Raw genomic sequence first — 27376 nt, 5'->3', positions numbered from 1 at the left:
CTAGCTCCACCCCACAATCTCAACTCATGGGAAAGACGGAGCCATTGAACAAATTGAATATGTATGAACAGTTTAAACTGCAAGAAAATGTGCAGTCTAAAAAGAAGGAAATACATTTGTATAACAATGATAAAATCAATTATATCATGCATTTACCTTTGTGCTTTCAGGTACATGCATCAATAATAGTTTATGCCGATGCTTGTATGCTTGTCGTAATAAATAACACTACACAGAATTAATGCAGTAATTCTAGACTTTACTTTTGCAATGGTACTTTTGTTAGAAAGAGAGTGGCACAACTTTATCTCTTAATGAATTTACACATACAGTTCACACAAAGATGCCATGTACAACCTTTTTTCTCACTTCTCTAAATTTTACTCTTTCCTTTTTCCTCCTCCAGATTTTTTTTATTTTGGAAAGTCAGGCCCTTTGAAGTGTGGTCTCCTGAAAAAAAGAAGAAAATGTTTAGCCGTTTTGTGTTCACAAAATGAGATTAATGGCAAAAAGTAAACACAAATTTCCTTGTGTTTAGTTGTGTTGAAGGCTATCCGTAGGAATTTCTGTCTAAAAAGACAATTACTATTATTATCATTATTATTTATCAGCTTTTGTGAGGACATGTGTGCCCTCCAAAACTTTCTGTGCCTTCAACAACAATAAGCCCTGGTTCACAGCAAAACTCAGGCAGCTTCGTCATGCCAAAGAGGAGGCCTACATGGGTGGAGATAGGATCCAGTACAACAAAGCCAGAAACACACTCATATCAGAGTGGCAAAAAGGTGTTACTCTGAAAAGTTGAAAAACAGGTTTTCTGCCAACGACCCAGCATCAGTCTGGAAAGGTCTGAAAGACATTACCAACTACAGGGGAGCATCCCCCCACACTGCAAGTTTGAAAAGCAAACTTTCACACCCCTCACCCTCTTCAGCTACAGCAGACAACCAACTGCACTTCCTGCCAGCTACTCTCCCCTCCATACTTAACCCCCACCTGTACTCACGATCTGTGTGCCAGCTCTTCCAGAGACAGAAAATCAGGAAGGCACTGGGCCCGGATGGCGTGTCACCCTCCTGTCTGAAAGTCTGTGCTGACCAGCTGGCCCCCATTTTCACACTGATCTTCAACAGATCACTGGAGCTTTGTCAAGTCCCATCCTGCCTCAAGAGCTCCCCAACACTGCCCCCCCACCATACTCAACAGCACAGTGTCTGCAGTGAAAACCTACAGATTTCTGGGTTCTACAATCTCCTAGGACCTAAGGTGGGCATCCAACATAGACACAATCATCAAAAAAGCCCAGTAGAGAATATGCTTTCTCCCGCCAGCTCAAGAAATTCAACCTGCCTCAGGAACTGCGGATTCAGTTCTACACTGCAATAATCCAGTCTGTCCTCTGCACATCCATCACTGTCTGGTTTGGATCGCCCACCAAACAGAACAGCGACAGACTACAATGGACAGTTAAGTCTGCAGAGAAAATCATTGGTGCCAACCTGCCTTCCATTTAGGACTTATACACCTCCAGACTCAGGAAATGGGCAGGCAACATCACTGCAGTCCCATCACACCCTGGTCACAACCCTTTCCAACTCCTCCCCTCTGATAGGCGCTACAGAGCACTGTACCCCAAAACAACCAGATACAAAAACAGTTTCTTTCTGCAGGCTGTCATTCAAATGAACAACACTGTCAAATAAATCCAACCATTTTGTATATCTGTCTGTTGTATTTCTGAAGATTGTTGTGTTATGTTGTAGTGTTGTTATTCTATGTTAAGTACACTGAGGGAGACATGAAACCGGAGTCAAATTCCATGTAGTGCAACCTACATGGCCATGGCCAATGTACTGGTAGGCTCTGTCATGTCCATCTACCTCAGGCACGCCAAGTAACCCGCCAACATTTATTTCAGCATTTCTGATATGTTCTCTGCACCATTGCACTTAATTGCCTCTTGTTTTGCTTGTATATAGTGAATCCTTGTGGCTATATCTGAAGATTGTTGTGTTGTGTTGTAATGTTGTTATTCTATGTTAAGTACACTGAGGGAGCCAATAAACTGGAGTTAAGTTCCATGTATGTGTAAACCTACATGGTCAATAAACATGATTCTGATCTGATTCTAATTCTCAGGTGATTCTTTACTTACAAATATCCAGCTCTAGAGAGGTTTCTTTTTTTCTTTAAAAACAGAGCATCTGACTCCAACAACTTCTATACAATATTTTTTTCTGTAATGTTTAACTTGAAACTACATATCTGAGTGTAATGTAATTCTCGACAATAATGGCTATCAAACAAAAATGCCTCTAAATTATGACTTGAACAACTGTAAACTTTGTTAAAAGTGATATGGGTATATTTATATATTACCTTTTACAGGAGCTGAGACCCATATGGCCGAGGCCTTGTTGGAGGGACCTTCTAACTGCCAGCCTGCTACCTCGGTAAGCTAACCCACTTCCCGGCTATTTCTCTAGTCTTGGAAATCAGTCCTTCTTTTTGTTTCTTCCCTCGCTTTTCATCTTTTCTACACACTTCAGGTTAGGACTAGTATTGCATGCTTAACCCTTAACCGCCTAGACCCGACTAGTTCGTAACATAATTTAGGGGCTTGTCCGGGACTTATTTGAAGATTAATGTATATTAATGTTCAATAAAACCGGTTAGTGATTAGATGTCAATTAGTGAGTTACATCCAAGCATTCTGTTTGTGAGAAGAGGCACAATTGAGTTGGATTCAGCTTGGGAAAAGCCATATGTTGCTAGGTTTAAAAGTAGGCCACGGACATACAGCTACATGCAGAACAGCTGTATGGTGCTAACATCTCATTTAAAACAGATGGTTGTGTATGTATGTAAAACTAAGCTAGCTAGAAGGGAAGTTAGTGAATGCATTTATCATGTGTGTTGAGGTTAAAAATGGGGATATAGATCTACAGGTTGATAACAGGTTGGTTTGGCTGGTTAGCTGATAGCTACTTGGCTAATGGTGGCAGGTGTTTTGCTGGTGTGTACTGCAGTGTATCGGTTTGTGGTCTGCGAGTAATGTTAGCATTGTTGTGAGCGCTCTGTGTGCGGCCTGTTTGAATCAATTTCTGGGAATATAGTGACCTATGAGCCACAGTTAACGTCAAAATTATTAGCCCCCTTTATGAAATTAAACAAAACCCTTAACTTTTCCATTGAAATGACCATAACCAAAAGCATTTATAGTTTAATTGTTTCCAAAAGAACAAAGACGAAATCTCCACTAAGCTTGATTAAGATATTTTACCGATGCGCTGAATTGAAACAAGAAAAAACAAAAATGACAAGGCCAAAATTATTAGCCCTCTGACAATTAATAGTCAATAGTGTGACCTTTCTGACTCACAACTGACAACAAACTCTTATGGTAGTAACTAGGTTGGCACATGTCTCTTGAGGGTTCTTAGCCCATTTTTCCATGGCAAATTGTTCCAGCTCACCCAAATTGCATGGTTTTCCAGCATGGACATTAACCTTGAGCTCCCACCACAGCTTCTCAATAGGATTGAGATCTGGGCTCTGAGAGGGTCACTCCAGGACCTTGATTTTGATGTCCTTCAAAAAGTTTTGGACCAACTTGGATGTATGCTTCGGGTCACTGTCTTGCTGGAAGACCCAGCAGCGACTTAAAGGTAGACTGGCAGCAGATTTCTTTATGTTATCCTTCAAAATGTCAACATAATGTTCTTTCTTCATCATCCCATGCACCCGAACAAGGTTCCCTGTGCATGAAGCAGCAAAACAGCCCCACAGCATTATGCTCCCACCACCATGTTTAACTGTGGCAACTGTATTTTTAGGGTTGAAGGCCTCTCCCTTCCTTCATCAAACAAAAGCACCACCCATGTGCCCAAACAGCTCAAGTTTAGTCTCATCAGACCAAAGGACAGACTTCCAAAACTCATGCCCCTGTTTCAAATGTTCACGGGCAAACTTCAGTCTGGCTTTGATGTGCCGCTGTGTGAGCAATGGAGTTTTTCTTGGACGATGACCTTGAAGCCCTCCACGATGAAGAGCCCTCACAACAGTCTTCCATGAAACATCAAGTCCAGAAGAGGCCAGTTCAGCAACAGTCATATTGACAGAGATCTAGGGATTGTTGCTGACATCTCTGACTATTTTCCTCTCCAAAGTTTTTGAAATCTTGCACTTTCGACCACACCCAGGTTGGTTTCTAACAGAATTTGTCTCCTTGTGCTTTGCAATGATGCAGTGCACAGCTGTTCTAGACACTGTGAAACACTTGGAAAAGGCAGTATAGCCTTCCCGTAAGATGAGCATCCACTATCTTCTTTCTGAGTTCCAGACTGATTTCTTTACTTTTTGGCATGATGAAATTACTTCTTACCAAGAATTTAAGAGTAGTCTCTTTCAATCAAGTGTTCAATGCCACTAGCCCTGTTCATTGGCATCCCTTAAGTAAAGTTCAATGCTGATTGATTGCTCAGGTGTGGTTTGAAAGCAAAAAAAAAAAAAAAATCACATGGGGGCTAATAATTTTGACCACCTCAATTTTCACTACATTTGGTACAAAGAAAACCTCAAGATTTATTTTACATTCCAAAATGTACCAAATAGGGGCCTTAACATTGATGAATGTTTTATTATGTAAAGTTTCATGAATGATGCAAACATTGGGCAGGATTTTAGGGAAATGTTCCACAGTTCCTTGGGGGCTAATAATTTTGACTTTAACTGTACCTCTTGTTGCAGGTTATATGTTTTGTTGGTAAGGCTATTTGGCAATAGTTACCTTAGAGGTAATTTTGTGAGAGTCTTGTCTCTTTTGGTTGGCCTATTTTTGTAAGAATTTGATAATAATAACCATGGCAATGTTCAACATAGAGGAGTTTTTTGGGTGCAAGGAGTAGCATAAGCTTTAAAAAGATTTGCTTACAGTAGCTCAATATTGTGAGGTAGACATCACTCCACAGACTAAAAAGCCAGAAATTGTGTGGAGACCCTGATTTCAGTGTTACACCTAAAAGATCCCATACATGAAAGAGCAGAGCGAGAGAATGAGGGGGAGCAGCTGTTTCAGGTTGAATTAGCAAAGCTGACATTAGAGAAAGAGAAGATTGAAGTGAAAAACAGTAACTTAAAAAAACAAGCACGAAGCTTGTTTTGATGTTTCCATGATGTAGACACTGGTGAGGCAACCCCCATTAAACATCATCCATGCTGGATTAACCCACAAAAATGGGCTCAGATGAAACCAGATTTGCTCTACATGGAAGAAATTGGTGTGATCTAACAAGGCTCAAGTGAATGGATTTCTCTCCCTTAGTCCCTGTTCCCAAGCCTGATTTAACTGTGCATCCTTGCATTGATTACCGAAGGTAAATAATGTAGTAACTAATACAGATGCATATCCTATACCCAGGCTGGAGAACTGCATTGATAAGATTGGCAACGCACAGTATGTGTCGAAATTTTACTTGTTAAAGGGTTACTGGCAAGTAGTACCATTGACAGAAAGGGCAAAAGATGTGTCTGCATTTGTGATGCCAGAGAGTTTGTATCACTGTCAGGTTCTTCTGTTTGGCATGAAAAATGCACCAGCAACCTTTCAGAGGTGAATAAATTTGGCAAACTCCAGATTGCAAAACACTGTCACATATCTAGATGATGTGGTTTGCTGTAGCACTTCGTGGTCTAATCACATGGAACACATGAGACTGTTTGAACGTCTTAAGCAAGTGGGGTTGGTAATCAACTTGCCCAAATGTGATTGGAAAGGGGCGAGTCACATATTTGGGGCACCAGGTGGGTCAAGTTTCAGTGAGACCAAGGACTGCCAAGGTGCAAGCCATTTTAGACCTGCCTGTTCCAAAAACAAAACACCAGCTAATGTATTTTTGGACATGTGTGGCTTTTATAGGCGGTTTGTTCCCAAATTCGCAGCTGTGACAACACCACTCACAAACCTGTTGAAGTTTAGCTGGTCAGCGGATTGTCGGACAGCTCTGGAAATGGTTAAAGCAATTTTAGCCAGTGAACTGGTGCTGGTTGCTCCGGACTTCTCTGTCCCATTCAAGCTTGCAGTGGATACTTGTGATGTTGGAGTGGGGGTGGTGCTGCTACAGACTGATGTATCAGGAATAGACAGGTTCGTTGCATATTTCTCTAAGAAACTGACTCGCCATCAGAAGTGATATTCCACCATTGAGAAAGAGGCCCTGGCTCTTGTCCTAGCAGTCCAACACATTGAGGTGTACGACTCTAGTGCTGGAACTGACCTGGTAGTCCTCACTGGTCACAACCCACTTACATCCCTGTCAAAGTTAAAAACATCCAGAGTGTTCCGTTGGAGTTTAATTTTATAACCATATAACCTAACAGTAGTGCATTTGCCAGGGAGAGAAAATGTTATTGTGGACACCCTGTCAAGGGGATGAGCATATGGTCTGGGTATTTTGAAAAGTTTAAGAGTGCATTGTTGATAGTAATGCACGTGAATCAATGGAGATTAGATTATAATTGTACATAGTCTTTCAAATTGATCATCACAACTTTAGAGTAGTTAGACGTCACTAATGATGGTTTTACTAATGCGGTGTCTACGCTGTCGTTTTAAAAAATTAGAAAATTAAATGATAAAACAAAAAAAAAATAGGTTGAATCCAATGTTTTTTGTTTTTGTTGTAAGGGGGGAGGAATGTTAGAAGTGATATGGGGTTATAGTTGCCCTTTTCCCTTCTTCCTTTTCTTACATACTTGGACTGGTGTTCACCGAGAAATTACTGGAGGCATGGTAAAGCAGTGTTATAAGAGGACGTCATTGTGAGGTGCCTGCACATCCCTTGGAGTTAGTTAATGGCAGCAGTTTGCATACATACACCTCAGGATATGCCACTTTGAACACGCTGTTCAGGACACCACAGGTTCACACCTTTCCAGCTGAACACCATCAACCTAAACTAAACTAACATACCAAGACAGAGTCCGCTGCTTATGGGAGCTGAGGCCCATATGGCCGAGGCCTTTTCGAAGGAACCCTCTAATTGCTAGCCTGCTACCTTAGTAAGCTAGCCCACCTCCGGCTAGTTCTCTAGTCTTGGAAATCAGTCCTCCTTTCTGTTTCTTCCCCTGCTTTTCATCTTTTCTACACACTTCAGATTAGGACTAGTATTGCATGCTTGACCCGAGTAGCCCATAACAACTTGATGGTCTGTTTTAAGAAACCATCTCCGATCTGCATCATGAGCACGAAAACTACATAATTTGCTCAATGATCCCATTTACTTACTGTTCTGTTATTGCCGACAAACAGATCTGAGGGAAGACAAGTTGATGCTGACCTGAAAGGGTCCTTTACTTGTTAGGAGGGCGCTCCTTGTCCTGGTGAGCCTGCAGCACAGCAACTGCCTCCTCAACCTGTTAGCAGGGGGGAAGCTACTGGATTAGTCTCATAACACTGACACAAAAACCACATTAACATTCATGCAGACAAAAGCAAAAGATTTAAGACACTAGACAGGGTTGTACTAGTTGCACCAGTTGCTAATGAGTCAACATTTTGGTTTGCACAGCTCAAATAGAAGGGAAGTCATAGCTAGCCTTAGTTTTCTGAAATCAGTACGGTAACCATGTGGTATTACGAGGCAGAGTGCAATGTAGTTACGTGTTTGATGCCTCTTAGGAAATTAAAAAGCATTTCACGGAAATGGCTTCATCTGAATGGTTAACAACACAAGGAGGGTCCCAAGGATGTAAATCCTCAGATGAATTGGAAAAAGGTATATTTTTTTAAATGTCTGCATGAAATTTGATATCAAAAGGTTGTTCTCTCAATTCTTTTTTCCTTTACTGAAAAATTGTGCCTCTGAATTTTAATTAGAATTAGGTGCCCAGAGACAGTTCAGTGACTAAATTGAATGTCTACTACAATGTCTGTCCCCTCCATCCTGGGCTCTGATTCCTCAAAAGCCCTCTCCCTTATGTCTCCTATAATCTGTATCCCTTTCCTTGTTTCACTGGAACCCTGCAATTACTGACTCATGATCATTGCAATACAACTGTACTTGGCCTTAAACAGTCAACAAGAAGATAATTACCATACCTTAGAATGCAGAGACTCAGGAGACTCTAGCATGTGTAGCAGCTCTGAGTTGTCAATCTCCAGCAACATTCCAGTGATTTTTCCAGCCATGTTTGGTTGAAGAGCCTGAATGAGTGGGTACAATTGTTCGCCTATGCAGAAAATGAGAAACTGATTGGCAAATTGAAAATTTCAAATAAAAATATATTAAACAGAAAAATGTCTCAATCTGTTTTAGTGGTAAAAGTCTGAGTCAGTGTTGTCAAGGATATATACCCAGAAGCTGTTTCTGGTCCATGAGAGGAGCTGCAGCCAGCTTGGAGGCTGTGAGGGGCTCCTGACCTCGAATGTGCACTGCTCGCTCCATCATAGACGTCGGAATAACCTTACAATACAGAGCAGCCGGGAAAAAAACAAAACACACCTTTAAATGAGATTTGGGAGCAAAGCAATGTACATTTTGATAACGTGTTTATGTCTTGTCATTTGACTACATAGCAGCCTAAACACTGTTGTAGTGATGGTGGTCTAGACCCTGCTTCACTGTACATTTTTGTTTTACCACCCAAAAATTATTTTGATGGCCTTAACATATTTGTACATATTTGGTACACTTTGACATCACTTCAAAGTGATGACCAATGTATAGTCTAAAGCCAATTACATAGAGCTGACAGTGTTGAATCAAAGGAGACATCATGTGCTGTCTGTACTACAAACAGGACGTTCCAGCTAATGCATGTCAAATAAGAAAAGAACCGTTTTTAGCAATGCTCTGCTATGGGGGTTGCTGAAGCGTCATGTGATGTAGGCTGAAAGGTTCAGGCTACCGATTCCTGCATGCATGACAAACCCCGGATAGGCCCCTCCTCATGGTATTGACCAGACTTCACTTGTGGAGTTGGCGTAACCTGGGCAGCACTCAGCTGGCTAAAGCCTAACAGAACTGCGGACTGGCGGTTATAAAAATCCCACACATCCTTGGCTCGTAAGTGCCTAACAAGTGGGCCGTCCGGACTCCCAATCCGACCATCACTTGGGTGCAACCTGTAGCGGATCCCATCGTCTTTACTCTTGTGTTGCCGTGGAACTAGATCCTCCCAGGCCAAGCAGTGTGGACCAGCGTTGCGACCTGATCACAACTTTAATCAAGGCTTTAGCGATTGGCTCCAAGAGTTTTGTTCCATCTCTTGGCATGGATCCTCCGACACGGTATCACATGAATTAAAATTTGGACTTGGGTATACAGTGAACAGAATATATCAGGTAAAAATAAATAATACATTTAAAGCAATCAAAAATTCACTCTTCACTGAGCTAAAACGTAGGCCTGTTTGACAGCATCTTAATGATTACGATTACACAGGTAAATATGGGGCATTTTCTGGATTGACTCAGGCGAGTAACTGTCAGTGATTTTTACATGTACACACAGGTCAGATAAAGTGAACTCAGGTTATGTAAAGTGAATTCAGTGTCCAAGTTGCACCAGTATACACAAGTATACAGTATATGGCAAGCAGTTTTATCATTTATTCATTGCAAGGCACTAGTCACTAACATTTAAATACTAGTACTTAATTTGTAGACTAGTCACTATTCTGACTGTCACTATTGTAAAGCCAATAGTTGTTAAAAATTAGATGCGAGCTCTATTAGAATAAGCACTTGTTACTAATTTCATCACGACTCATCACTTCTTTTACTAGTAACAATTCAATAAATACTAGTTTTTATTTCATTTACAAGTAAAAAGCAATAGTCTCTTGTCTAATCATATTTTTTTGGCAACTGGTAACTTCACAATGGTGACTAGTTTAAAAAAAATGAAGTAAAAGTGTTTTAAGTTTTAGCAACTAGTACCTAAATGGCCCCTAGTTCGCCAGCTAAGTGCAACCCATCATAAAAAGGATGGCTTAAATTAAAGACTAGTTTTTATCTTTTAAATACTAGTTGCTATTTTGGCTGTAATGTGTTGCCACTGTAAAGTTACTAGCTGCTATAAAATAGATACTAGGTCTAAAAATACGTTTTTACTTGTCTCTAAAACAACTCTAATAGCATCTAGAGGAGTGCACTCAGAGTGCAGATCTCCGTCAGGCGTACACATCTCCCCTTCTCCAGTGTTCAAAACTGACATCAAACCACCCCTTTTTTTTACCTACCGGGAAAAGGGAAATGCACACGCACACATGGACAGAAAAACCAGTGTTTTTACTGCCTGTGGCAGAAAGAGGTATGAACCAGGTGTCCTGAGTTAGTATGATTAGCTCAGAACAGATAAATTGGTTTCACACCCCATATAAAGACACCAGAGCATGAATGTTTGTTTTTAGACTTTTCACATGGGTTTAAACCCTGGTGTTTTTAAACATTGTTTTAATAAATGGAATGTTGTGCCCTCATCAATGATATGTATCTGTGTCTCTGTGCCGGGGAACCCAGGTAGTGGCAGCGACCTGAACACAGTGGTGGTCTGTATCGGTGCTCTGGCATGGGAAAGAGACATGGACCTGGTGACGGGCAGGAATGCTGAGAAGAAATTCGACCTCTCTATGTCACAGGCCAGTAGCCAGTGAGGGTGGTGCCAACCAGTTGCTGAGGGACAACAGCCTGTGCTCAACGCAGCTCTACCCGGCCAGCTCTCTCCATCCCCACTGGGAGCATCGGCTTCTCGCCTAGTAACAAACTCTGCGGTCCGGAGTCTATCTGCCCTACAACAAACGATGTGACCATCTCTCCCGGTCTTGCAAGGATGAAAGGCAGGGAGCCGCCTCGTGGAGGAGAATGGGGGAGGTTGCATTGTCGAGGGAACTGGGCCCACCCGTCCACCCAGCGGGGAAGGTGGAGGGTCAGGGAAGATGCCTCCATCAGCGGATCACTGGGAGCTTTTGTATTGGGACAAGCTGGTGGTTATCCAAATGAGGTATGGAAACCCTATGTCAGAGTCCGGATGGCTAGCCACAAGACATACCAGAACCGGTGCCCTCGACCTATCCTGTGGGCGAAGAGGAGCAGGAAGGCACTCTCTCCCTACAGTGCCCTTTGGGGGAGGAGGAGGCTTTAGCCAGGGTTTCTCCCCAGTCTCAGAGTGAGGGGGACCTGCTGTCCTTAGTTATTCTAATTAGCTCAGGACAGATAAATTGGTTCCACACCCCAAACGAGGATGCCAGGGGACTTTAATTAATGTTTGCATTTAGTCTTTTTACATGGGTTTCAACTCTGGTGTTTTTAAACACTGTTTAAATAAATGGGCTGTTGTGCCCTCATCGGTGATCTCTGCCCGTGTCTCCAACAGGGAACCCAGGTAGTGGCAGTTACCTTGCCACACTGCCATTATAAGACTATTGCACAGTGCCCAAGTCGATCAAATGGGAAATATGGAAAAAAATAGTTTTTGATATTGAGCACTCAAGCTAAAAATCTACCTAATAATGTTCTGCCTGTCTGGATGCGCAGGCTGCTAGGCAGACCCTCACATGAAAGCGACCACGTGAGCAATTTTTTATAGTCTAAGGCTGTAATTTATTTAATCTGATTAGTGCACAGTCAGTCGTCCGCTTCGAAAACCTCCAAATACTTGCTGCCGAATATTCAAAGCCCAAGAAATGTATTAGGGACAACCTTAATTCCGAGTAAAAGATGAATGATCCGTCATAATCAAATTAGTAATTAGTGCTTGTTGGCTGGACCGGACCAGTGGGCCAGCCCTACAAACGCGAAAGTCGCTGACTGACTGAGTTACAGGCTGACTGAGTGATCATGTTTGACACAACTGGATGGCTGAATCAGGTGACCAAAATGTGACTGAAGTTACATGATTAGCCGCATGGATAATTGCATTCAGACGCAAAACGAGGGCAAATTGCACTCAGCTGCAAAACTTTAGGTGTGTTTATGCTGTAATATCCTTAGCACAATATTATTTTGTGAATTGGACCTCGAGACGGGGTAGATAGCAGTTGCAAGTGATTCACAATTCATGGTACTATCAGCAGCCACATTCCATTCTTAGTGCATTCACCTGTCAATACAGTTATATAAACTATGTTGTATGTTTGGTTTTCTTTGGTACTATTTTATTATCCTAGGATGCCTAACAGCATCAGGCAAAGTGACTACCGATGGAAACTAGCCTATTAGCTAACTCGGGTACATCTACATTTGTTTTGAATGTTGATTAATGTACGTTGTCCCTTCCTAAATAAATGTTTAAACTAAACTATGGAAAAACAAGAAATCCCCAAATAGAAACAGATGAAAGAAGAGGGGGAGTTAACAGAGAATTAAAGTAGGCATAAAGTTCTCCTTCAAATCAAACATCCCAAGATGAGAGGAAAGTGTTGTTCTTGCAACTGCATTTATAGCCTTTTTTAAAAAAAATCTTTTTACTCAAACATAGCTTAACCGTGTCATTTGATATGCTACTTCAGTACACTTTAAAAACAAATATTATTGGGACCACCGCAGAAAATTGCAGATGAACATTTAATATCCAGGAATTCACAATCTAGACACTACCACTGACTATCCTAACAAATTGGCCACAATTTCGAACATTGACTGTACATGGTCCAGCCATGTACTAGGTTTTGACCTAGTCTTGTTCTAATAGAGCTAGTATCTAGCAACTAGTGACTTAACAATAGCAACTAGTGACAGTCAGAATAGCAGCTAGTGTTTAAAAAATAAGTTATAATGTCTAAATTTTAGTAACGCCTTAAAATTAATACATGTTAAAATGGCCTGAAAACCATCAACATCCAATAGCTGGCCAATGGTACACATAAGACTCAATTCACTCAAACAATGTGACTATTCTTTACAAAGTCAGAATCATAGAATTATAGCCGTTATACCTTGGTAGCCACCATCACAGTTAAAAAAGTTCACTAATTTGTAGAAGCTGACACGAGGTGACAACTACTCCTTACCTGTTGTCTTGTCATGGCTGCAGGCACACTTATGGCCTGTGGAGGATGTCTTACAGCAGAGGAGTGTTTATTCTGACTGCCAGCCCGACCCCCAGCTGTCTGGGTGCCAATATTAGCTGAACAAAAAGGAGAAAGGTCAACCACTAGCTTCCATCTAAATAAGCCAAGAGACAAAACAATTTATCCTCTTTTGTCAGAAAATACACAAGAGTTACGTGTGACATTTACTAGTCTTTTGGGCATATGAAGCTGTAATGCGTGGCACTTGGGTAGAGGCCTGTCTGACAGTGGCAATGGTAGTGGATGTGCGTCGAGGAAAGGCTGTTCCGGCACAGTGGGGTGAATAAGTACCTAGAAGGAGAAAAAATGTCAACATTGCTACGCTTTTCCTCTTTCCTGCATGCACAAACTAATGTGCACAGAGAGCGACCCACAGCATCCATTTACCCTGAGATTTAAGTGGCTGTGCTGTCCAATGAGGGGCTGCTCTCATACTCTTGGCAGCATTGTGGGTGTAGTAGGAACGAGAGGGAGGCTGCAGGAAAAAAATGTTTTATGTGCTTTTAAATGATGACTTAACAATGCATCAGAATCACATCCTCATATTGCAGACCAACTTTTTCAAACAATGCCCTAACCTCTTTGAAAGTATTCTTTGCATAAAAGGCAAATCTAGCTGGACCTAAAAGATCAACTGTAGCAGCCACCCCACTATCATGAAGTACATTAACACTCCAAATAACCATGATTTTAACTGCCTTATTTTGTAGATTAGCTCTAGTATAGCCAAAGGAGTTGAATCAAGTGCAACTGGACTTGGTATATATCCGTGAAGACGTTTCGCCTCTCCTTTGGATAACCATGACCTGGATGAATGAGAACATTCACAGACAGCTCTAGTATAGGTTTTTAACCCAGCCACTGAGGATGCACAAGACAGTGCATTCTTAGTGTCAGTCCCAAGCCTGGATAAATGGGAAGGGTTGTGTCAGGAAGGGCATCCGGCGTAAAATCTTTAACAAATCAAATATGCGGATCATAAATCAGATTTTCATACCGGATCGGTCGAGGCCCACGTTACCAACGACCACCACCGATACTGTTGGCCAGCAGTGTGCCAGTGGAAGCTATGCTACTGTTGGGTAAAGGAGAAGCAGAAGGGAAAAGCATGCACAGAGGCAGCAGGAGAGGAGGAAGGATAAGAGTGTGGAGGTGAGAGTCGGAACTTTGAATGTTGGTACTATGACTGGTAAAGGCAGAGAGCTGGCTGATATGATGGAGAGAAGAAAGGTAGGTATACGGTGTGTGCAAGAGACCAGATGGAAGGGGAGGAAGGCCAGGAGCATTGCAGGAGGGTTCAAACTCTTCTACCATGGTGCCAGTGGGAGGAGAAATGGGATAGGGGTCATTCTGGAGGAAGAGTATGTCAAGAGCGTGTTGGAGGTGAAGACAGTGTCAGATAGAGTGATGAGTATGAAGCTGGAAATTGAAGGTGTATTGATGAATGTTATCAGTGCATGTGCCCTGCAAGTTGGGTGTGAGATGGAAGCGAAAGAAGAATTCTGGAGTTAGTTGGATGAAGTGGTGGACAGTGTACCCAAGGGGGAGAGAGTGGTGATTGGAACGGACTTCAATGGGCATGTTTGTGATGGGAACAGAGGTGATGAGGAGTTGATGGGTAGGTATGGTGTCAAGGAGAGAAATATGGAAGGACATAGTGGTGGATTTTGCGAAAGGATGGAAATGGCTGTGGTGAATACATATTTCAAGGAGAGGGAAGAAGACAGGGTGACATATAGAGTCAAGTAAAGTGCACACAAGTTGACTATATTTTATGTAGGAGATGCGATCTTAAAAGAATTGGAGACTACAAGGTGGTGACAGGGGAGAACATGGCTAGGCAGCGTCGGATGGCGGTCTGTAGGATGACTGGAGACCAAGAAGAGGGAGGGAGTGAAGGCAGAGCCAAAAATCACAAAGTGGAAGTTGAAACAGACAGACTGTTGTGTGTAGTTCAGGGAGGAGTTAAGACAGGCACTGGGTAGCAAGAAGTAGTGAAGAGTTGTTTGATGGCTGGGCAAGTACTGCAGAAATAGTGAGGGAGACAGCTAGGAAGGTACCTGGTGTGTCAGCTGGACAAAGGAAGGAAGACAAGGAGACTTGGTGGTGGAATGAGGAAGTACAGCAAAGTATACAGACGAAGAGGTTGGCAAAGAAGATGTGGGCTAATCAGAAAGATAAAGGAAGTAGACAAGAGTACAAGGAGATGCAGCGTAAAGCGAAGAAAGAGGTGGCAAAAGGCAAAGCCAAAAGTGTATGGTGAGTTGTATGAGAGATTAGAAACTAAGGAAGGAGAAAGGACTTGTACCAATTGGCTAGACAGAGGGACTGAGCTGGGAACGATGTGCGGCAGGTTAGGGCGATCAAGGATAGAGATGGAAATGTGCTGACAAGCGAGGAGAGTTTGTTGAGAAGGTGGAAGGAGTACTTTGAGGGACTGATGAATAAAGAAAATGAGAGAGAGAAGGTTGGATGATACGGGGTTAGTGAATCAGAAAATGTGGTGGATTATCAAGGAGGAAGTGAGGGCAGCTATGAAGAGGATGAAGAGTGGAAAGGTGACTGGTCCAGATGACATACCTGTGGAGACAAGGAGATGTTTAGCAGAGATGGCAGTGGAGTTTTTAACTAGATTGTTTAACACAATCATGGAAACTGAGAGGATGCCTGAGGAGTGGAGAAAAAGAATACTGGTACCAATTTTCAAGAATAAGGACAATGTGCAGAACTGTAGCAACTATAGAGGTTTAAAGTTGATCAGCCACAGCATGAAGACATGGGAAAGAGTAATAGAAGCTAGCCTACGAGAAGAGGTGACAATTAGCGAGCAGGAGTATGGTTTCATGCCACGAAAGAACACTACAGATGCAATGTTTGCTTTGAGAATGTTGATGGAATATGTAGCCCAGGTCTAATGAACACTCCTCTGATATTTTCTTTAAAAAAAAAAAATCCTTCCTCTGCCATATTTCTTTTTAAAAAATCAATTAATTTTTTAACAGATTTATAATAATAATTCATGTAATGGAGGTGTAGTTTTAAATTTTAAAAAGTTATGAGATAATCCTGACATTTTATCGTGAAAGGTATCAGGATTTTTCTCGACTGCTTGTGATTCACCCTGAAGTGAGCCAATCAGGTGGTCTACTCTGGCGCAGGGTAGCCAATCAGCAGAGTTTCTCTGCAGCCGACGGACATCTTGCCGTTTTTGCCAGAGCGAGCAACCAAGTTTGTTTAAACCTTTTGTTGGCTGTAAGTGTGCAAAAGATACTGAAATTCGATTGTGCTGGACCAGCAGGATTATGATGGGATTTAGTCCGCTCAGCGGTGAGTGTAATAAGGTTGTTAGGTGCTAAGGGAAGTGAAAATTGTCAAGAAACACGGAGCGAAAAAGATGGCCATTAGCCGCGAAGCTAATTATGTGTAAATTCCCATAGACTGACGCTAGCAAATTCCGATGCTGCGAAGCATCTGATGCCAGGAGTCCACTCCATTGAGGGATAAAGGGTCATACAGGAGCATCTACTGTGAGAGATTCAAGAGATCCCATTTAACTGGGTGGAGAGCCAGCCTGTGATAGTGATTTTGACTTTGTGAAACGGATTCCCTTCCTCGCTCATCGTGTGGTAGGATAGACACAGACACAAACTGAATTGGGCCCAACGACTGAAAGACTGAGCTCAAGGAAAAAAAAAGGGTTTTCTTTTGTGCGCATCTTATTAATTTAGTTTGTTATTTTGGGTAAATTGCTTTTGTCTATGTTTAACTGCTACTTTTGTGTAATAATATACGTGTTCATATAAATTAATTTTGGTGTGTGATTCTCTTAATTGATATTCAAACCCTCAGGCTCTTGCCGTCCTAGTTTCTTCTGAGGTCGGTCCACATTCACATAATTGATAACCTATTAAGCTAGTTTACTACTGTAACCTATTGCTAAATAGTGACCAGGGTTACAAATAGTACAAAGAAGGTCAGAAGGAGTTACATAGTGTCTTTGTGGATTTAGAGAAAGCATATGCCAGGGTGCCGAGAGAGGAGGTGTGGTATTGTATGAGGAAGTCAGGAGTGGCAGAGGAGTATGCAGGAATGGTCAAGGATATGTATGAGGGCAGTGTGACAGTGGTGAGGTGTGTGGCTGGAATGACAGATGGGTTCAAGGTGGAGGTGGGATTACATCAAGGATCGGCTCTAAACCCTTTCTTGTTCGCAATGGTGATAGAAGGGTTGACAGACAAGATCAGGCAGGAGTCTCTGTGGACTATGATGTTCACGGATGACATTGTGATCTGTAGCGAGAATAGGGTGCAGGTTGAGGAGAGCCTGGAGAAGTGGTGGTATGCACTGGAGAGAAGAGGAATGAAAGTCAGTAGGAGCAAGACGGAATACATATGTGTGAACGAGAGGAAGGCCAGCGGAATGGTGAGGATGCAAGGAGTAGAGGTGACGAGGGCATACAAGTTTAAATACCTGGGGGTTAACTGTTCAAAGTAGCAGGGAGTGCAGGAGATAGTGCAGGCAGGGTGGAGTGGGTGGAGAAGAGTGTCAGCAGGGATTTGCGACAGAAGGGTACCAGCAAGAGTTAAAGGGAAGGTTTACAAGATCGTTGTGAGACCAGCTATGTTATATAGTTTGGAGACATTGGCACTAACGAAAGACAGAAGGCGGAACTGGAGGTGGCAGAGTTGAAGATGCTAAGATTTTCCTTGGGAGTGATGGAGGAGGACAGGATTAAGAATGAGTATATTAGAGGAACAGCTCAGGTTGGACGGTTTCGAGACAAAGCAAAAGAGGCAAGATTGAGATGGTTTAGACATGTGCGGAGAGGAGATGCTGGGTATATTGGGAGAAGGATGCTTAATATGGAGCTGCCAGGGGAGAGGAAAAGAGGAAGGCCAAAGAGGAGGTTTATGGATGTGATGAGGGAGGACAGGCAGGTGGCTGGCATGACAGAAAAAGATGCAGAGGACAAGAAGCGATGGAAATGGATGATCCGCTGTGGCGACCCCTCATGGGAGCAGCCAAAACTAGTAGCAGTAAAGCTAGTATAGATTTTCCCCAACATATAATCGTTCTAATTTTCACATACAACAACTTTTTTGAAGCAAAAAAAACAACTTCCTTTCCTTTGCCAACATATAACGACCCTACCTGTGGCACAGCAGACATGTAGTATCCTGCCTGCTGGTATGAGTCAATTATAGGGTTTGCCATGGTCCTCACTGTTGCAAGCCTCTGCATGTACTTATTAGTGAGGATGGCCTTGCGCTCCTCCTTGCGCTGAGCCAGAGCCACATACAGGGGCTTGGTTGCAACAATTCGTCCATTCATTTCAGTTACTGCTTTGGTTGCTTCCTCAGGTGATGAGAAACACACAAAGCCAAAGCCCTTACTCTGATCACCGTCTTTCATGACCTTAGTGAAAAAAGAAGCCCGAAGAAAAGTTTAATGGAATTTGACAATGAAAAAAAAAACAAAAAAAAAACAGAGGAGCCATACTAAAACGATTCAACCAGTTTCAAAACTAGCTTGAAAACATTTTAGCAAACAGGGACTGATGTATATTTACGCAAGTACATGATGAACTAAGTTTTCTGTACATTTTTGATGACTATTTCATGATTTTTAAGGCTGTGGCAGCTATATTTTGCCCATCTAAGCCACATTCTATTTCTATCTGCCATTCAGTGGCTAATGTAAGGAAAAAGTGCTCTGGCTACAAGAAGCACCATTACAGACAACAAGCAGAACCATATCTATAGACACACTGGCAGGTTAAATTCATCTGATCTGTGAGACTCTCTGCTGCGATATTCTAACAGAGAAATGAACTGTCAAAGAGTCTGGAATAAGGTTTCACTAAAATAGACTGAAGATAAATGCTTCTTATTTGGTTGACTAAAAAGATCAATTTAGCCTATCAAATAGATTTTTTTACAAATAGCACACTATGAAGGAGTGGGTTGATGATATTACTTTTCTTACAAGATACTATCCTTCATGTGAAAATAAAGCCAGAAAATTCAATATGTGTACTGCTAATGTGTTGACTAGACTGTAACATGTTTAGTTTAACTGCTTGTTTTTAAGTTTTATTTCACCCTCCATTACTGCTGCAAGAATGAGGCAGACGAGATGAAAAAGCAATACATGCTTTTTAAAAAAGAGTCATAGTATTTGTTCCAAAAATCTAGAACAATGGTTCTTCACCTAATGTTATTAAATAGGTTCTCAAACCCCCGTCGAACCAAAGCTTATGAGAAAACAATACCACACTCCTCTAAAGTGAGACAGCACTGCAAACAAAAGACCAACTCCCATCTTGCTGCTGTACCTTAGCACTGGTAATGGTACCATAGGGAGCAAATGCCTTCCTGAGTTTCTCATCATTTACTGCATCATCCAAGTTCTTTACATACAAATTCACCCCCTGGAATCAAAAAGAGGACAAAAATATTAGCAGGCTGGAGATCAGGGATGTGTTTTAAATAATATACAATGCACACTTTAATGGTAGACGATGTAATTATGACAAAGAGTGGCCTCTAGGCAAATAAGCACCGCTTGGTTACTGCACTTTGCTTACATTTTTGTTATGGCCTGATGTCTGGGCTTGTCTGTTCAGATTTTCATGGGAATTAGAGAGGAAAAGCTATCTTTGTGAAGCCAGCCTAAAGCTTACAAGCTCAGCTCAGTTCACTGACTGAAATGACTGTGCCCGCTAGCTGGATGCCGGGCTAATCAGAGAACTACGGGGAGTAGTTTTTGGTCCAGATTTGGATCAGTCACCTCCTAGTGAGACATCCCAATGAGCTTAATTTTGAAATGGCTTGTTGCCTGGGAACCTGGTGGCATAAGCACATATCTCAACAGGTTGCTGAATGGTAATGACTGAAATATCATGTAAGCAATACCAACAAATTATATCTACTGAAAATGTTAAAAAAAATGTCAGATTTTCACTGGCCAAAAAGGTATCAAAGTAGGATTACAAATTGCACTTTCAACCTAAAATTAGTATACAGCATACAGTTGTGAAACCTAATGTAGTGTTTCCACTTTGTACTTTTGATTTTGTTTCAAAAAGACTGACCAAATGTGTACAACATTAGCAATGAATTCAGTGGACCTGAGACGTTACTTGATATACTCAGATGCCCCATAATTCATTTATGTGAGTGAACAGTAGAGATTAACCTAGTTTACAGTTTTTCCTATTATGTCATTTCTAACAGACTACTTGGAAAACTTGGAAAACTACTATGAAAAAAAATCCCATGCAATTCCCTGCCCGTTGGTCCTCTAAGGCTCACCTATATTAATGCACTCGTCTTGACATGCACTCTTGGTTATGACTTGATTCCAATATAGCACACTGCGATGCAAGTTCGTAACATTCAAACTTATCTGCCAATTGCTGACTCTCTTGCTTTGGATAAAAGCATCTGATAAATGAGTAAACTTAAGTGCAAATTATGTACGAATTTTAAGCCATTGACAGCTGTCACACACCAACACATGCAAGTATTTTCAGGAAATGTATTTCTCTAGTCATTATTCACTGTTCATCAACTTTTTTTTTTTTACATGGGTTGAACAGTTTGTATTTGCAATCATAAAACATGAACCAACATGATACCACATGCAAAATTTGACACTCCAGTTATGTAGTAGCACCTGATAGCGCTGAATTCGATCCTGTTTGATCTGCTCAAACTTGCGCTTGAGCTCTCCCTGGCGTTCCAGCTTCTTCTGAGCTCTCCCTACATAGAGGACTTTCCCATTGAGCTCCTTCCCGTTCATCATCTCAACCGCCTAAAAGATAAAGTGCAAGAGCTTTGACAAACTGACCTCTAACAAAAGAAAATCTTCCCTAAAACAGGACTTGCATATGGTTACTCCTATGATGTTGACATGACAATTCAATCTGCATATGTGACTCAGTCTCAAATTTAGAAATCAAGGCACTCTTGATGTTTTATTAGGATCCCTTTTTATTGCCTCCTTGGTAACAAGTTTTTCTGGGGATCTCAACAAAATAATATCATACAGAAGTCAAAATAAATGCAACAGAACAACAAATTCACAAGAGTTTCAACAAATGATGAAACAGATGAAATGAAATGTTGCATACATAAGCGCGGATGCTATTTTGAAATAGGCATAGTCTAGGAACTTATTCAAAGTTTCTTCACAAACAGATTTTATGTACCAATGATTTCACACATCTGGCCCTGCTTATGAAATCCGGGTGTGTATTTTTCCATAACAAACTCTTGATTGACAAGTTGAAGAGTAAACGAAAGACTTCAAGGGAACATGTAAATTTTTAATACAGCACATCCTACATTACTGTAGCAAAACTGATTCTGGTGCATAGCCCCATCATCATGGGGAAATATCTGCTTGACAATGGAAAGACTTGTGGCGGGGTTCTTCCATGCCAATAAGAGACAATAAGAAAACATATTGCTTATATATGCTGGCAGGCCAAGTCCTGCAGCTTTAGCTAAAGAAACGTTTGATGAGTGTTTTCCCAAACAGGTGAACATCATTAACTACCTGGTAGAATATAAAACCAGCAGTACCATGGATCCTCTAGGACCTGTTTGAAAACCACTGGTTTAGATAACAGTGGCTTGTTGCTAATGCTTGTTCCATAAATGAAAAGTATGGGTTGAGCTCTATAAAATTCAAAGCTAATTTACTGCAGGTGTTGGCATCTTACTGTTTATCATTAAAGTTAGGTCAACTTTACATACTTGGCAAAACAATAAAAGGATGGCTCAACACAGTAGTTCGGTATTTTCCAATGAAAGATACCCACACAAGACGGGAATTTCTCTCAAGAATTATGTCCTGATGCTTGCTCAATAATCCAGGTAAAGAATCCCAGATAGTTGAATCTGTTCATCTGGACACAACGTTTAGTGGGAGAGACGCTTCATCACTCACCCAAGTGATTCATCAGTCTCAACTGACTGCATGGTATCCCCCCAACCTTATAAACAGCACAACTGCATAATGACCGAAACCAACAATCAGTTTCATATACAAATTGCCATGACCGCAGCGTGATTGGCAGCTTTCAAACCCCAAAACACGCTGTGCTAGAAATTGGTCCGGCCCCAAGGATCCGGTCCCCCGGCACAAACAGCAATATAGTATACGGTTTGTGCCAGGGGGATTGCCATGACTTGTACATCAGGAAAGCCAAACAGATGCTGGCATAACACAGAAGAACTACCTTGTCAGCTAATGATTTATATCCAAGTTGATGTAAAAAAAAGAAAGAAGCAAAAACAAATTTTTACCCATTTTGAAGACAATATTAACCATAACATTTGTATAACTTTTACTATAAACAGCTTCTGCAACAGGAAACTTCTCCATTATGAGCAAGGTAGCTACCCATCTGTAAAAAGCAGAAATAGAGCCATTACATTTTTTTTCTAACAGTTTATTTTTATTGGTTTTCTCATATACACTGTAGTTTGCAGTAGAAAACAAAGTTTAATTATCAAGGATAAGGGAAAAAAATAGGTTCAACATGATTTACATTGCATTACACTACAGTCATTCACCCGACGCTTTTATCCAAAGCGACTTACAATAATTACATCACAATCATTTATCCGACGCTTTTGCTGGTGGTCCCGGGCTCCCCCCGCAGCACCATATCGATACCGAACTTAGTGCGGACACCCAACCGGAACAGTCCGCTGCAGCCCAGAGCTCAATTGATCCGCCAGCCTCAGCCTCCCAGTGATTTGGATTACAGGCACATGCCACTATGCCCGGCATAATAAGGTAATACGCCAGGCATAATAAGGTTACCATGATAAGGTAATAATAGCCCAAGACCACCCCCACCCCCCCTTTCACCAGACAAGGGGCATAATAGAGGCAATGGAGTCAGAAAGAGAGAAAGAAAAAAAAAACACACACACAGATAAATGAATTAAATTGTAATAGTAAAGTAAGAAAAAAACAATGAATAGTTACAATAACAATTATAAAATGAATAAGGATTAAGAAAGGGGTACAATTTGTGAAATAAACATGGACACAATATTATCGGAACATTCAAAACATCAACTAATGACAGACTGCGGAATGTTTCCCATGTAATTCCTGAAACTGGCAATTTTAGACAATTTTAGATCAGTTGATTATCAAATGATCTAAAATTGCCTGTGATTGTGACCAAAAATGTTGCTTTTCAAGTTCTTTAATGTCTCTATCTAAAAGAGTTTAGTTTGGATTAATATTGTTTTGTTTTTTTTCCCCAAGAAGAAGAACTAATTATGGTACCTCTTATATAAGCTTTGAGGGCCTCCCAAACGATAGATGGAGAAGCAGAATTTTTGTTTGACGTTAAGTACCGGTCCAGGTGTTCCATTAATTATTTTGATAAAGGCCATGGGGGTCCTTAATAGCAATTTGAAGCAAAAGGGGCGCATGGTCTGAATGTGTCTTGGCTAAATATTCGCAACATGGGACAAGGTGGGTTTTTGCTGCGAGAGTAAAGAAGGTATCAATCTTAGAGTAGCTGTTCTGCATATGCGAGTAGAAGCTCTATTCATGTTGGGGTTTATGTTCTTCCCACCAAATATTGAGTAAAGATATGTCTAGAAGTTATTTTCAAAGGGCTTTAGCTTCTTTTTTAAGGGCTTTAGCTGCTGAAGTTTACAGTCTAGGAGTGGAGGAGGACCTGTCCATAACAGGTCTATTACCAGATTGAGATCGCCACCAATTATAAGCTCTGAGAGGGCGCATGATACTTTAAGAGATACACAAAGAACTTAGTGTTGTCTTGGTTCGGTCCGTAGATGTTAAGCATAGTGATCAATTGATCTCCAATATGTTCCCCGACTAAAATAAGTCTGTCCTCCCTATCCTTCTCAACCTGTTTTGCTCTGCTTGGAAGGGAACCCCTTTCCTTATCAGAATAGCCACCCCCCTTACAAGAGAGATAAAAGAGAAATAAAATATTTGGCCTTGCCATTGTTTTCCCAATTTGCAATGCTCTGTCATTTAGGTGAGACTTGTAGATGAACCACACCAATTTTATGCCTTCTCAGGAAGCAGAGGAATTTACATCACTTGGTCGGTTGGTTAAGTCCGTTAGTGTGCCAGCTCAAAAACTTATGTTGTGGCTGCGCACATGTGGTTGTTATCAAATCAGTTTTATTTGTATAGCCCAATATCACAAATATCAAATTTGCCTCAGTGGGCTTAACAGCAACACAAAATTCTGTCCTTAGACCCTCTCATTGGATAAGGAACAACTCCCTAAAAAAATAAAAAAATGGATACAGTTAGTAGGTCACAGCAACTACAATTATAGCGTGATAACTGAACACATGGTTTTGCTGTACCATGAGGGGTAGCTTGAATAAAAGGAGGAATGAAAATAAATTTACAAAAAATAAGTATAAGAATATTGGTGAGTCAAGTTCAAATAAAAGAACTGCCCTGTCTGCTACCCACCCCATAAGAGCGGAAACTGGCCTATATTTCTTCCCAATGTCATGCGTAGCAACAACATACACTACCCTAGCAGGTGAAACCAAGCTGCCTAAACTAAATCAGAGTATTTATTAACCAAGTAGGAATACCTCAACAACCAAATAACAACAAAGGAACAGCCAGTTAAACACTTACAATGCGCCCATGATGCCCAAAGGACATCTCTGGACGTTGTTCATTTTCCTGATCAAAAAGAGTCCGTAGAAACGATTGTTTTACTTTTCCCAGATTTTCCTGACCCTTTCCAAATACAAGCAGTGAGGTGTTGGAGGGCGTAGGTTAGGTTGGCAGTAAGCATGTGAACCCCCCACTCTGTTTAGATGGATCCCGTCCATTCTTAAATGGTTTCATTGCTGCCAGAATAGGTTGAAATTGTCAATGAAGTTCAGTTTTTGAGCAGTGCATGCGGAGGAAAGACAGATATTTAATGCCAGCAAGTGGCTGTAACATTCAATTCCTTTCACTATAGTTGGGATTACACCTGACAAATATCTGAGCTGGGACTTGTAGAATGTCCATTAGGTGTATGAAGTCTCTTTTTAACAACTCTGAGCCATGTATCATTCCAGGACAAGTGTCATTTGTTCCAACATCTTCAGTAAATGAGTCCGTGCCTGGATGGCTGAATAACATTTGTGGCGGTGTTTGGACCGTGTCACTAACCGTAATGTTGGGGTAGACAGATAAGTTTTCAAAACTTGGCTTTTGACATCTCTTACTATATGGTCACCTAAAAACAGAGCTGTCTTTGGTTTGATGTCTTGTCTAGCTTGGTTAACTTATTTTTCCAAACGTCCAGTTGATGTTCTGCTGTGATGCAGTCTTTTTGATCATGTGACATTAGCTTTAGCAGCTATTGATCTGTTGTTTACCTCTGGGTGCCGCCGAGAGACACTTCTCAAGGGCTTAGCTGTATCACGGGCCATTAGCTGCATGGGTCTTGGAGTTAGCTTTTGAGCTAGCGGTGCTAATTTTCCTGATCAGTTTTTAATGTTGCTTTTAAACTTTTTAACAGGCAGAAACCAGCAGGTTTTAGTTAATGGAGTTATGTTCAATGTCCTGGTCTCAAACAGGGGCTCACCACAGGGTTGTGTTCTTTCCCCCTTGCTTTTTATTTTGTATACAGACATCTGCACATCTTCTAAAGAGGGTAGCTACCTGGTGAAATTCTCTGACGATACTGCACTTTTGTCTCTTCTTTAGGGCTCGGAGTCAGATCATGGTTGTGCCCTATCTGCCGTTTTTGATTGATGCGATGATAACTTCCTTGACCTTAACGTGTCAAAAACTAAGGAACTCACCATTGATTTTAGGAAGAACAGTGACATACCCAAAAAAGCTAGCACTATACATGGCGAGGATGTTCTAATTATTGGCACTTATAAGTACTTTGGAACCATGTTCAACTCCCAACTCAAGTTTGATGTGAACACAGATTGAATTGTCAAGCGTGGACAACAAAGAATTCCCTTACTGCGGAAGCGTAACTCCTTTAATGTCTGTAATACCATCTTATGTATTTTTTACCGGTCATTTATTGAAAGTCTTTTAACTTGTTCCTTTATTTGTTGGTTTAATGGGTTGACTGGGAAGGACAAGAATAGCCTTAACAGTATCGTTAAGGTCTGCTCCAAAACAATCGGGAGTCCAGCAGAGACTTGTGCTTCCTCTGGGAAAAACGTGTGGCCCAGAACGCAAAAGGAATTATTAGCTAATATGATCACGTCCTGTCCAGTGAATTCACTGTAGTGCCTCCTAGGAAAACGAATCGCTATTCTAGGTCCTTCATTCCTTCTGCCATCAGGCTGTTAAATGCCAAGAGTAGTCTTTTTAAATAAATGCTTTATATTGTCTTAAACCACAATAGTTGGTTTATACCTTGTTTGTTTTTCACATGGCTTGTGGGCCTGTGCATTCACTGTATGTAGTGGTGGAATGTAATATGCAATGCATCTTAGAATGCTTCATTTATTCTTTTCTTATAGCTTACATGAATTTTTATTCTTCGCCTGGTCCTCGTGTGAGTCTGCATGCAAGGCCACACAAGGGTGACAGTGTGCATCTCTTGCCCATGCGCTGATCTGTCTATTGTCTTTGACATACTGACGATTGCCACTTGTCTGTGAGTTTGTGTATGGTCTGGGTAGATTGTAAAACTGCTTTGCCCTTCTGGGATAAATAAAGTTGTCCAAATCTGAATCTAATGATAGCTGTGGCATTACCATTGTGCTCACTGACAGGCAGCTCATCCAAAATAATAAACCCGTTCTCCAGCCGTACCAGTAGTGGAACTGTGCTTGTTGTATTTGACTCTTCTTTTAACCTGGATAACATCTGTCCAGAGCACAGGGTTTGACACAGAGGGGGTAGAACAGGTCTTTGGTCTTGCTCCCTGGTTTAGCCAATAGCACATATCCAGATCCGATGTGGTGTCCGTCTCAAGTGAGTTCAGGCCAGACCAGGGAATAGTGTCTGCATAGTCATCAGCGTAGGGCTCATTAGGTCCAAAAGCCATTTCACAACGTGTTTCATGTCCCTGGTTTTGATCGTCTGCTGGTTCTGGGACATCAGCTTAGGAAGCATCAAACAGAATGGCAATACGTTTTTCATCCTCTTGTATTTGGTAAAGCATAGAGATTCTTTTTTCAAGGTCTGCGATTTTCTGACCGAGCGTGGCACAGTTGGTGCCTTCAGTGGCGGGAGAAGAGAGGGGAGGCATTTTTCCCAAAGCCTGAAAATTGGAACACGGCTGTATTTCCAGAAATCAGAAAAA

At 41.4% G+C, this 27376-nt stretch overlaps 1 protein-coding gene across 2 annotated transcripts in view; it reads right to left on the bottom strand.

Annotated features, from left to right (window-relative positions):
• Positions 1–7338: 7338 nt before the first annotated feature.
• The window catches only part of LOC130107129 (embryonic polyadenylate-binding protein-like), a 38664-nt gene continuing 18626 nt past the window's right edge, over positions 7339–27376 (bottom strand). The window contains exons 6-15 of one of the 2 annotated variants that reach the window (XM_056273548.1): positions 20749–20886; positions 19406–19501; positions 18212–18486; positions 13459–13523; positions 13240–13362; positions 13002–13127; positions 8989–9003; positions 8354–8434; positions 8099–8229; positions 7339–7413 (exon numbers count right to left, since the gene is read on the bottom strand). In XM_056273548.1, coding sequence (XP_056129523.1) covers positions 7351–7413; positions 8099–8229; positions 8354–8434; positions 8989–9003; positions 13002–13127; positions 13240–13362; positions 13459–13523; positions 18212–18486; positions 19406–19501; positions 20749–20886 — 1113 coding nt within the window. In that variant the 3' untranslated portion in view covers positions 7339–7350. Of the gene's footprint in view, positions 7414–8098; positions 8230–8353; positions 8463–8988; positions 9004–13001; positions 13128–13239; positions 13363–13458; positions 13547–18211; positions 18487–19405; positions 19502–20748; positions 20887–27376 lie in introns of both variants that reach the window. The other variant, XM_056273547.1, reaches the window with a different exon arrangement.

Source organism: Lampris incognitus, chromosome 2 (genome assembly GCF_029633865.1).
Source record: "Lampris incognitus isolate fLamInc1 chromosome 2, fLamInc1.hap2, whole genome shotgun sequence".
Taxonomy (NCBI): Eukaryota; Metazoa; Chordata; class Actinopteri; order Lampriformes; family Lampridae; genus Lampris; species Lampris incognitus.
Note: the sequence above shows the minus strand (reverse complement) of the source record. Positions and strands in the feature narration are given on the sequence as shown.